This window comes from Tetranychus urticae, chromosome 2 (genome assembly GCF_039701765.1).
Source record: "Tetranychus urticae isolate SD_2017Ah chromosome 2, NJAU_TeUrti_SD_1.0, whole genome shotgun sequence".
NCBI lineage: Eukaryota > Metazoa > Arthropoda > Arachnida > Trombidiformes > Tetranychidae > Tetranychus > Tetranychus urticae.
Window position 1 is genome coordinate 11,499,334 of NC_142959.1, and position 11,669 is coordinate 11,511,002.

Consider the following 11,669-nt stretch of genomic DNA (forward strand, 5'->3'; position numbering starts at 1 on the left):
AATCCTGGCTCCATCTCTTGGTACCGGTTGAAACAGAGGTAAATTTGAAATCTTTTCATACAAATGTTTGTTAACAAGACATTAACTTTAACATAACTTAATGGCTTCAAAATTAACTTTTAATTTATCCAATGAACTTGATTTGAGACCGATTTAGTAAAATTTTTATTGCAATATCAATTGACAATTTACTTGGCAATATCAATGGCAAAATTTGCTTGAAAAGTTGGGTTTGAATGGTCAGTTAGAATCAGTTTTTGTCGAGAATGAAACTTGTCGATGATTTTACTTTTGCTATAGTTTTTATTATTGTGTTTGATTCAGGTTAGAAAGTTCAATTGAATGAATTTAAATGAAATTTGTGGTCAAATTGAAGTTGATTTGAAAAACTTTCCAGGTTTATACCTGACTCCATCTCTCGGTGTTTAAGTAAAGGTTTTCTGAGACTGTGTATGTTGTGTATCATGTTTTGACCGCAACAACAAATAAACAAACACCTAAATAAAATTAATTATTACCATGATGAAACAATTTATTTGTGTTTAATTTGGTTAATTGAATGAAAAATTAGTTACTGTTTATCATTTTCATCAACACTTCACCATTAATCAATCAACTGGATTATAACTACCATTCAATCCGTTTCCCCTCAACTCTTGCTTTTTGTTTTGTTGCCTTTTCCCCTCAAGTTTGCTCCTCATCAGTTGATGGTTTCTCTTCATTTATGCCTTTTCCCTTCTCTCTCTTTCTATTTCTTGTCTGTTTTATGTTCATTTAGCTTGTCTTAGCAACTCTCTCTCTCACACACACACTCTCTTTCTTCCTTCCTTTCTCTCTCTTTCTCCCTCTCTTTCTCTCTTTCGCTAAAGGTGCTGTTATCATTGCTATTGCTGTTGCTGTTGTTAAGTTGATAGTTTGATTAAGGTTCTGTGCTGTTCAGTTTTTACCCTTGCTTGTCGGTTTTGTATACACCAAGTGTTCATCACATTGCTTCTGAATAAACATATATAACGACCTTGATTGTGATCATAGTAAGGTAAGCTTGTTTAATTTAGTCTCTCTCATCAACTCTCATTCCTCTCACTATCATTTATTTTCAATTTAATTTAAATTCATACCTCTTTGGATCCAATCTTTTTACACCATCACTCACATCACCCATTATCATTATTATGAGTAAAAAAATCAAATTCTAACTTGTATTTTTTTCTCTTTCTTTTCTATCTCTTCATAGCACTGAAACAATTCAGATTGTTCAAAGATACTTGCTAATGGAAACGAAATTTCCACCAATCTCGACGATGGCCAGTTTTGTCGAGTTTTTTCAAAAAGGCAAAGTACGAAACAAGTACAGTAAAACTAACGTTAGTGATCCAAGCCCTCATCTTAATTTTTAATTCTCATTGCTATTCACTGCATTCTATCGCTTTTTTTTCATTATGCTAACTATTAAATTTTTGGCTAACCGATTGATTACATCATTGTAAATAGCTTACCTGCCACCCCAAACATTTTAATGACGCCCTTGATAACATTGAACAAACTCCATTTTAGCATTAACCTTACTAACAAAATAATGTAATTTAATTTTATAACATCTCTATGATTAGTTAACTGAATCCTGTTTACTCAGCTTTTTGGTTTTATCCATGACTACAAAGTTAACCCTTATACAATATACCGTATCTTGTATCACAAATTGACCTTTCTAACTAAACCTTCAGCTGTTACTGGTCGTGATTAGTTTTGCATGTTTTTCTTGTCTTTATTTACTTTTGCTTTCAACTAACATTTAATGCAAATCAATTTACTGATTAATTCTAACACATTTTCACCCATTTCCATTGTTTTCTCTGCTCTTCAATTCATTTCTGGAACTCGTGTCAACATTTAAATACCCTTGTTGTTACTGTGTTTACCACTCATCTTCCAACGGATTGGACGTTAATAACTGACAAAAATGATGTTCGAATGTTTTGGGAAACAAAAATTGCAGACTTTTAGACCAAAAAAGAAATTCGAACCAGGAACTTTACGCTATTCATTACATAAACATGCCCAAGCATCTCTCAATTCTGGTATCAATTTGTATGAAGCTGTTAAATTACCTCCAGGAGAAAATCTTGCCGACTGGATAGCAGTTCATGTTGTTGACTTTTTCAACCGAATCAACCTTATTTATGGTACAATTACAGACTATTGTACAGAAGAGTCATGTCCAAGAATGTCGGGTGGTCCCAAGTAAGTGTGTGTTTTGGTTAACCTAACCTCACCATACCTTGAAAATGGAAGAGTTTGTCAAGTGAACTACAAGGAAAAATTTCAAGATCAAATTAGGAGAAAATCAGACAAGCGGAATACCAAAGTAGCTACAAATTGGCATCTTCAAACAAGAATTGGTGTTCTTCCTTTTGTTGTTGTTGTTTCGGATTCACACATTTTTCTTTGACATTCCATCATCACCTTGTTTACCTTATTCTCAACCCTTCCGTTGTTTGTCAACTAGATCAGCTTTTGACTTCTCTATCCTCGCTTGACTTTACACCAACAATTTCGCCATTAAATTTCTGGTCATCAAGTGAATCGATTAACCTTAGTGTAATGTTCTGTTAACCAGCACATTTCTTGGTCATGCATTCAAGTTTATCAACTGCTTCACCAGCTGAACTTTTCATGTAACCTGACAGCTTTCCTCATCTCTCTATCTCTATCTATCATTCTTTCTCTTTCTATTCTGACATTTGCGCCTCAATTTTATGATACATTTACTTTCTTTCAATTTTTACTCTCAATCCTTAAAATGTTACGGGAAACGGTAGGCTTTCTCATCTCTTCCTTCCTTCTTATTGATCCTCTTCATCCCTTTTTGGCTTCCTTCACACACTTTTTTGCCTCTTCATAATTTTGAGAGTCTTCATTGAGCCTATCTTTTGCAACCTCACCTTGAACTTGCACCAACTCAATCTTAAATATATAAATGTTTGAACCACACTCAGCCAACACTCAAACACAATCCAAAAGCCAAAAACTCAAGGCCAACTCATCAAACTACAAGCCAAAAAGTCTTACAGGAAGCTTAACAATAACATTAACTTTTTTTTCATTCAATCATCAAAAGCGTCATCATGAACATCAACAAATATGAGAGCAAATAGACACATCCACATTTACACACATATTAAGTATTATGGTCGATGAACCTTGAACTGATTACCGGAACATGATGTGAATCCCGAACAACAACAACAACAAAAAAAGACAAAAGTGAACTAATTCGTTGTTTGTAATGATGAAAAAATGAGGATTCCTGATCCCGGAACCTCAATTCATACCTTGGCCATTAATATCCTTTAGCTTTCGTAAATTGCTTCCAATACTTTACCAATCTTTTGGGTCGTTATTGTGTCTCTCAAGTACTCTTTGTCACTATTGACACACAGTCATTCAATAATTGTTACAATCTCTTTTGACTTACTTTCTGATCAAGAGTTAATTTCATTATGACTTAGCATTAATGAACAAAATAGCTGAAAAATCATTACTTATAGTCCTAATTATTGCTATCATTCACTCGCTTAATCGCCAATTAATAGTCTTTTTTTATAACTAGTTTTACTATCAGTAAATTGTTTCTTCAGTTCCTTTTTTTCTAATCACAATTCAAACGCATTTCAATTGAAACCAGTTATCCAGCTTTTTCCATATCAACCAAACCAAACAATTTACCAGTGCAATCTGTTTCCCCTGTTGTTAGTTGATTTCACAGATAAATCTATTCATAGCTGGTTCCTTTCACAACCTTTCAACAGTTTCTCTCACGCACCTTTTGCTTTCCTTAATATATCTTCTCACAGGGAAAACAGAGGTTATGGTTAGAGCGACATATTGATGTGCAGAGAAGAAGAAAAAAAACAAAAACAAAATTTCATTATCAACCCAAATTCATTGGTGCCTATCAATAGGTAACTTGATTGTCAGTCATCTTTCACTCATTGCTTCAATCCTCTCCTTTTTTAGGTTTAAAATTCAACTAATGCTTTATCCAGCTTCATTACACCATTAGCAAACTCTTTGTTAGTAGAGGTAAATTCCCATGAAAACTGTTGAAACTCTTGATCTTTATGATGTAGTTATCAGTCTGTAAACCCAATTTAAGACTCTCATGAAATCTTGCTTCATCTAAATCATGTCTTACGCGTTACTGATGATCAACCTGTCTTCACTGTAATAATCAATGTTACTTATTTGTATTCAAACTTGTACTCTTTAATATCAAGTCTATCCTTGAGCCTCTTCACTTTTATTCACAAACAATATCCCATTCAACCCAATAATTAATTGATGCGTCTATTTTATCTAATTAATCATCTTTTTCTTCTGTCTTTTTGCTCTAGATTTGAATATCTTTGGGTTGATGGTAAAAAATACAAAAAACCAACTCCACTTCCAGCACCAAAATATGTCGGTTTCCTTATGGATTGGACTGAAGCTCAGATCAATAATGACGAAATATTTCCTGTTAAAACAGGTACAACACAATATTACAATAATGATTATCACCAAGCATCGTTATCACAATAACAATCCGTAATGCCGTAATTTTCCTGTTTCCTTAAATCTTTCAAGTCTTAATTACGAAAGGAACTAGACGAGGAACCATTTCTAGATCTTCGGAAATTCTTTCATTTCTTTTACGCATTCAATGATCATCTTCTTAACATCTAGTTCTGACCTTTAATTATCTCAGCTAATCAACAAAACCTAGAATCAGTATTTTCAAAGAGACGATTTCTCAGGATTAGTCTGTCATCCATTAGATTTTATTCATTCCTTTCGATAAACTTCATCAATATGCTTTTTTGGAGCTGAAATTGAACAACCTTTTGCTTCCTTAATTTACAGTTTCCTCTCTTTCTTTATCAATCAATTACTTTGAATAACTCGATTTGTATCCATTTCTTCCCCATTTTGATACATTCGAGTTGTGCTTTTCATTGATTAATTTCTGATTTATTTCTTATCATCATTAGTTTTTGTTCAATAAGAGCAAATTTACTCCAAAAAGCTGTTGAAAGCATCGAATTTCCTTATTCAATTTTTGTCAGACTTTCTTAGCATCTAATTGTATGAGAAAGACTCTTGATGATCATAATAGTGGTTTCAATATTAACCTTTCAATTGATTAATTTGAAGATTTCCTTAAAGCTCATCAACCTTTGTTTTATCAAAACTGATTGTCAAAAAGTTCAACACTTCTTTTCCTCTTCAACCAATTATCGGTTTTCAGACATTGATTGTAAACAAGCATAATTTTAACCACTTTTTCCTCCCAAATTATAGTGATTCAAGCAATCAAGCAAGGTTTGAGTTCCAAAGTTTTATCCATTTCTATCGTAGATGATACATTTTTGCTTTACTCATCATTGAAATGTTGTTATTTCATTACAACATCTTGATATTACAAATGATGATAATCAAGAAATGAAAGTATCAACAATTATATCAAATTGAGTGAGATTATGTTAATCTTTGATACACAAGTAAAAGTTAGTTTCTTTACCCTTCAGCAGATCCAGAAAATAAATGATAAACAAGGTTAACTGAAACTTTGTGTTGAGCATTTCAATTGCTGATTTACTTGATTATTGACTGGTGAAAAGCAATCATTAAAATATTAAACATTTATTGAATTTACAAATTACAACCTAAGGGTTTGATAATGACACACATAAGTTTAACCCGAGTTCAAATTTTCAACCTATTCTTGATTCTTTCCTTTGATTATTGTTTCTTCATTGTTAACCATGTTAATCTGATTATTGCAAAAACTAATTGCAAATCTAGGAAAAAATTGAAAATGGTAAACGTGAAATGGTTAAAAATAGCGTCAAAAATTTCCGAGTAATTTTTGCAAACCTTGAAAATTGTCTGTTAAAAACAGAAATCCTTCAAGTTAATTAATGCTAATTTACATTGTAATTTACACACCGTTAAACCATTTACCTATTGTTGTTGTCTCGACAGATCGACAGTTACAATCCTTTTGTCCGATGTAATTCTAATTATCTTTTTGTATTCTTTTTCTTTACAGATGTACCTTTTCCCAAAAATTTTGTCCCCACCTGTAAGAAAATATTGACTCGATTGTTCAGAGTTTTTGTCCATGTATATATCCACCATTTTGATCGATTGGTTGCAATTGGTGCTGAAGCTCACGTTAATACCTGTTATAAGCACTTCTATTATTTTGTCACGGAATTTGATCTGGTTTCTCATAAGGAATTTGAACCTTTGGTGGGTTAATATATCATTCATTGAGTGCGAATAGATTTTTAATTCATTTTTCTTTCTTTCTCCCCTAAAATAGACTGAATTAACCCGGAGGATTTGTCATATACCACAAAGAAATTATGATAATCATCATCAAAGATAGATAAATACTCGTCCATAATTGGTGTATTTACTGTTGACCATCAACTTACATTGTAACTTCAGTCATCTTCACCAACTTTAATCATTGTAACTCATTGCTTTTCTGTTATTGGCTTTTTTCTGGATTCTTTTATCATAATTATGGTTAATCCATGATTAATCAGTAGACAGGAGATGCAATTAAATCAAGTCATCATCATCTTCATTTTCACTTTATAAGTCTTCACCTTTTCACTATGGATCACGATGTAAATCATTTACTTTCATCTTCGAGCACTTTTTTGTACTCTTCTTGCTGCCCTACATCTTCATCGGCACCAATAACGATGATAATTACCAGTAGTAATAATAACATTAATCAAATTGCCGATTCTCAATCTAATTGACTAAAATGGATTCATCAAAGAGTTGATTGCGATAAAAGGAGTGATTTATTGGCTGCTAAATTTTACCTTCTTACCTGACCAAACAAGATTTGAGAACGTTATTTACAAATCAAATTATCTTTCATGAATGATGAAATTTTTTGGTGAAACAATCATTTTGGGATTGAATCACGAGTAAAAATGTAAATTACAATCAACAATATGATTGTAATTATTTTGCAGCAAAAAATTTTGTTACCATCAGCTCATTTGAACATGTAATGATGTATGTACAATGTTCAAAGTGATATACAGTAGTGTTGGTCAACATCAAAATCAACTGAAACATTGATGCTAATTTAACAATTATAATTACAATTTTCCTGTACATACGAGCAAGCATGATAACAAAAATGAAATAATAATGAAACATTAAAAAATAGCTCAAATTGTAAATTATTTTAAGCTTTCCATTGATAATGAACAGTCAATTGTTGCACTTAACATTGTTCAATTTTCATGTTGTACATGAAAACCAGCAAAATTAGACTCTAAATCATCTTCAATTAATTCAACTTTTAATGCTCCATTTACTGGTTATTTACTAATTTTTGCCATCATAAATCAAATTTGACATTCTTTACTTGCTAACAATCTTCAAGCAACAAAATACCAATCAATTGAGGCCTCTGCTTAATTGTAATAGCTTGAAGCGTACATAATGCATAATGTATAACAAAACGCTGTATACCAATTGATCATCTGCAGTATCTTTTTGATTACCATTATTTTAGTCTAATCTTGTTTATTAGTTGTTACCTGTACAGTCAACAATCAACCTTTAACATGTATTTTGACCAACTAACCAAGTCAACTGTTTGCTCTGTTTATTCCAGTTTCATTTACCTTTATTTAATATTCAGCTTTTTTGTTCAAATTCACTTGAATTTACTGATTACTATTAATGTTTTGTTTTTTGTCTGATTACAGTGAATTGTTTACAGTGAGCTTTGTCTCTTGAGTTATTAACAGTCGTTGACGTTGATTGTGACAAACCTTTTGTGACAATATTTTAGCTAACAAAACAATGTAAAAAAAATGCTAAACAATCATTAAAATGAATTGTTTGCAACTGACAAAGTATCATGAATTATGTGATTCAATTCAATCAATAAACTGAAGATTCATCACAATCTAAGCATTTGCAAGCAGAATCTTAATTATTGTCACTGGACTTGAATTTTTATCATGTCAAAGGCACAATATATTCAATGGAAAATTGATTTCATTCAGAAATGTGTTTTCAAATGCAAAGCCATGTACCAAAAATATTTCAACTATAAAAAATGATATTTTTCACCGTCAAAAGACAAGAATATTGATTTGAAATGATGAATCAATAAAATTTAAATGTAAAACATTAACATGAGTAACAATCATTATACTTAAAACAGCAGCAATCACCTTAATTGTTTGATTAAGTGAGTTGATGGAGCCTTGATATAATACTAGGAATAATAAAATTAGGGGAAAAGTGGCAAATCAGTCATTGGTTATTACTTACAGTCTTTTCATTTCTTGACTTATTTTTGCCGTTTACCCTCAACAATATTAATGATTTGTTTTTTGATGGATTCATTTTGTGTAACACAGTTTTCAATTTTTCATTTAATTTTCATTAATCCGTGTCTTAACCACTTCCATTAACTGTTAATTTGTGTATTTCTTAAATCATAATCAATCAATTGTTAATCAGTAAATATGCCCTCAGAAGATTCAAAGGCTTCTTCCCCTTTAACCAAGGAGCAAAAGAAACTGCTAATTGCTTACTTTTACATGAACTTTTGCGTTGGCGCCTCCAACTCTATTTTGGCTCCATTTTTTCCCAGAGAGGTGACAACTCACAGTTCATTTCTTTATGTTTCATTTTCAGCCATTTTTTAATTTTACTCAAACCTTACATCGCCATTAAACCATGAATTAACCCTAAATTTTTTCAATCAATTAAATTGTCTGTTTCAACATGTATTTCCATCCAGGCTGAGCTTAAAGGAGCAACACCAAGTCAGTATGGAATGATATTTTCCATTCAAGAAGTCATCTGTTTCTTTTTGTGTCCAGTTTTTGTTAAATTGGTGAGTTTATTCAACCAGTCCAATTATTATCCCATCTTATAGCTTATTATCTTGTCTCTACGTCTGTACACAGTTACCTGTTATCAATACTCGTTGGATGGTCATCGGCGGAGCAATCTTGGCTTCAATTAGTATCGTTTGCTTTGGGTAAGTTGAAAAATTCAGAACAAGATCTCTACATCAAAGGTTGCAATCTAAAATTCCCCTTTCACCCCATCTTCACTCATCTTGACAATACAGTCTTGAAATAATTCTTTAATCGTGTGTTTGATCAGTTTAAATTTCTCACAATCAAATAGTGATTATTGATTAAGTATTGGGAATTACCGAATTGATCACGGTAAACTTAGTTCACATTAAAATTGAAATTTAGCTTGAAAATGAGCTTAATTTAATTACATATAGATGAAACACACGGGAAAATGATAATTTGGAGCAATTAAAGAGAAATTGAATCAGGGCAAGCTCATCAATTAAGAGTTAATATTAGAAAAGTAAAATTTAGTTAAATAAAGTTATTGTGTTACTCTGAAAAATTTAATTGCTAACCTGTTTTCAATACAATGTAATTGATATCCATTAAAGATGATTTTGTAAACTTTTTCATGATCGATCTATTTCTGATGTTTCAATTTTATTTTTCAATTTCTAACTTTTTTCATTCTCAATCAATTATCAGATTATTAAAATGGTCACCCGCCGGACAAGGATTCATCATTCTGGCTTTCGTTATACGTTCAATATCGGCAATTGGAAGTTCAGCTTTGATTACTGGTAACTACTCAAGCATTCCAGTTCTATTCAATCATCATATGGCTCAAGCCTATGTAAGTCAGTGAAAAGATTCATTTGGCATTTGTTTTAGACTAATTTCCAACCTTCGCTTATATCCAGGGTACCTTTGAATTAGGACAAGGACTTGGTTCCATATTTGGTCCATTTATTGGTGGTCTTGTTTTCCAAGTAAATAATCTTGATGCACACTGATCACCTCTTAAATAATTCATCATTAATAGCTAACAATTAGTTATTTTACTCGATTTGTTAGTATACTGATTTCTCTGGCCCTTTTTTTGTGATGGCAGCTATGGAGTTGATCGCTGCGCTTATTATTTTCATTGTCCTTCCACCGGGCCCAAGTAAGAACTAAAGGTCGTATCTCTATCATTACTAAATAATCTTCATTTTTTCACAGAGTACGATACAGATGCATCATCAGGAAGCAGCTTTAAATCAGTTTTGTCAAATTATTGGATATCATTGAACTTAGGAGTCAGTATCGTTGCTTGTATTTTTCTGGGTTTCAACGATTCTTCCCTCGAGCCTCATATAAGAGAAGTAATGAATAATTTTTTATGGATTAAATTAGCCAGTTATAACTTATAAAGATTTTGATCTTTTTTTACATCTTTAGGTAGCTAATTTATCGCCTTTCCAGACTGGATCCATTTTCCTTGCCAGTGGATTAACTTATGCAATATTTTCTCAACTATTTGGCTGGATAATTGATAAAATGAATGATCCAACATATCTATCATCATTCAGTCTGTTTTTATGTGCCTTCTCGATCGGGTTCTTAGGACCTTTACACGGCTTGCCCTTTAAAGCGTAATTTTTGTCTTTTTTCAAATTAAGATTCGCTAACAATTGATTATCAACTGTTCTCTATTAAATAGCAAACTTTGGACAATTGTTCTGTCTCAAGTCACTTTACATATTGGCTTGGCCATTGCATTTGTTGGGACTTTCGATGGAGCGATGAAAGCACACGGGTATGTTACTAAAAATTTACCAATCATAACAATATCAATACAAAATACTAACAATAAATGTAAATAATATTAATATAGAAACAAATAATACAAATCTTATTTGTTATTGCTACTTTTTCGGCAGCCGTAGTAAACACTGCGACGATCCTTTGATTCCTCGGACAATCAGCAGCATCTTTGTCGCTTTCTACTGTTTCGGGTATGTTTAACTTGAACTTCTCAATAATTGATTTGATATTCAAACTGCTGCCAAAAAATATTCAACTTCTTTCGTGTTTTCAAGAAAGATCATGAGTCTCAAAAATTTCATTTTTAATTACAAGAAATGGAGTTGGACCAGCTTTGGCTGGCTTTTTAGTGGAAAACATGGGTTACCAAAAAGCAAGTTGGCCACTTTTCTGTTTGGGAATTGTAACGGTAATAACCAGATATAATCGATTATATACATTTTTTATCTTCATCTGATTCAATTTATCTTTCAGGGAACAATCTTATGGATCTCGGCATTTACTGGTAAAAAGCATTATCCTGAATGGTCAGCCGAAACCAAAGAAGAAATGGCTTTCTTAAGACGAGTTTCAATCAACAAAAACACTCATGTTAAGTGTGTAACATTAAATACGATTGAGGAAAATGAATGAAATTTAACCAGATCAATCAAGACAAATAAAGATTGAATTCAATTTTAGAGGGAATCTCCCTACACATTGTATACAAATATTGGCTTTCATCGTCATCTTATCAGTTTTCAATTGTTTTTGTTCACTTTTTGTCATTTATTTTATAACAATAATCAAAATTTGCTAACAAAGTTCCAATCAAGTATAAATGATTCAATAGCGAAATAAAAATAAAAGAGAAACGTCATTCTCGAAACAAAAAATTCAGCTTTCAAGCTGACAATGCTTTCATCGGTTGAGAAAATTTTTCATAAAAATCAATAAGTTTTTGATTGTTTTTGTATG

General features: G+C 31.7%; 2 protein-coding genes across 6 annotated transcripts; both read left to right on the forward strand.

The window, feature by feature from the left end:
- The first annotated feature begins 922 nt into the window (after positions 1-922).
- Positions 923-7,253, forward strand: Mob3 (MOB kinase activator 3). 2 transcript variants are annotated; one of them, XM_015926524.3, is made up of 6 exons: positions 923-1,036; positions 1,235-1,364; positions 1,997-2,241; positions 4,395-4,528; positions 6,092-6,294; positions 6,368-7,253. In XM_015926524.3, the coding sequence occupies exons 2-6, from the start codon at positions 1,272-1,274 to the stop codon at positions 6,431-6,433; spliced, it is 741 nt and encodes a 246-aa protein (XP_015782010.1). In that variant the 5' UTR covers positions 923-1,036; positions 1,235-1,271; the 3' UTR covers positions 6,434-7,253. The 2 variants fall into 2 exon arrangements, with proteins under 2 accessions (XP_015782010.1, XP_015782011.1); XM_015926525.3 differs by having other exon boundaries at positions 1,235-1,337.
- Positions 7,254-8,355: 1,102 nt separating this feature from the next.
- Positions 8,356-11,591, forward strand: LOC107359927 (MFS-type transporter SLC18B1-like). 4 transcript variants are annotated; one of them, XM_015926522.3, is made up of 12 exons: positions 8,356-8,690; positions 8,837-8,932; positions 9,006-9,079; positions 9,612-9,759; positions 9,827-9,895; positions 9,981-10,071; positions 10,128-10,270; positions 10,347-10,540; positions 10,609-10,704; positions 10,829-10,903; positions 11,028-11,121; positions 11,187-11,591. In XM_015926522.3, the coding sequence occupies exons 1-12, from the start codon at positions 8,559-8,561 to the stop codon at positions 11,343-11,345; spliced, it is 1,371 nt and encodes a 456-aa protein (XP_015782008.1). In that variant the 5' UTR covers positions 8,356-8,558; the 3' UTR covers positions 11,346-11,591. The 4 variants fall into 4 exon arrangements, with proteins under 4 accessions (XP_015782008.1, XP_089123639.1, XP_025016059.1 ...); XM_089267513.1 differs by having other exon boundaries at positions 8,367-8,690; positions 10,988-11,121; XM_015926523.3 differs by lacking the exon at positions 8,356-8,690 and having other exon boundaries at positions 8,816-8,932; positions 8,975-9,079.
- The last annotated feature ends 78 nt before the right edge of the window (positions 11,592-11,669 follow it).

Bases quoted from the DNA above. Each gene is read 5' to 3' on its own strand.
- Mob3 (XM_015926524.3), top strand. From the start codon at position 1,272: ATGGAAACGAAATTTCCACCAATCTCGACGATGGCCAGTTTTGTCGAG. The intron at 2,242-4,394 runs GTAAGTGTGTGT...TTTTTGCTCTAG, and splicing joins AGAATGTCGGGTGGTCCCAA to ATTTGAATATCTTTGGGTTG. The intron at 6,295-6,367 runs GTGGGTTAATAT...CCCCTAAAATAG, and splicing joins ATAAGGAATTTGAACCTTTG to ACTGAATTAACCCGGAGGAT.
- LOC107359927 (XM_015926522.3), top strand. From the start codon at position 8,559: ATGCCCTCAGAAGATTCAAAGGCTTCTTCCCCTTTAACCAAGGAGCAA. The intron at 10,072-10,127 runs GTAAGAACTAAA...ATTTTTTCACAG, and splicing joins TGTCCTTCCACCGGGCCCAA to AGTACGATACAGATGCATCA. The intron at 10,541-10,608 runs GTAATTTTTGTC...TCTATTAAATAG, and splicing joins CACGGCTTGCCCTTTAAAGC to CAAACTTTGGACAATTGTTC.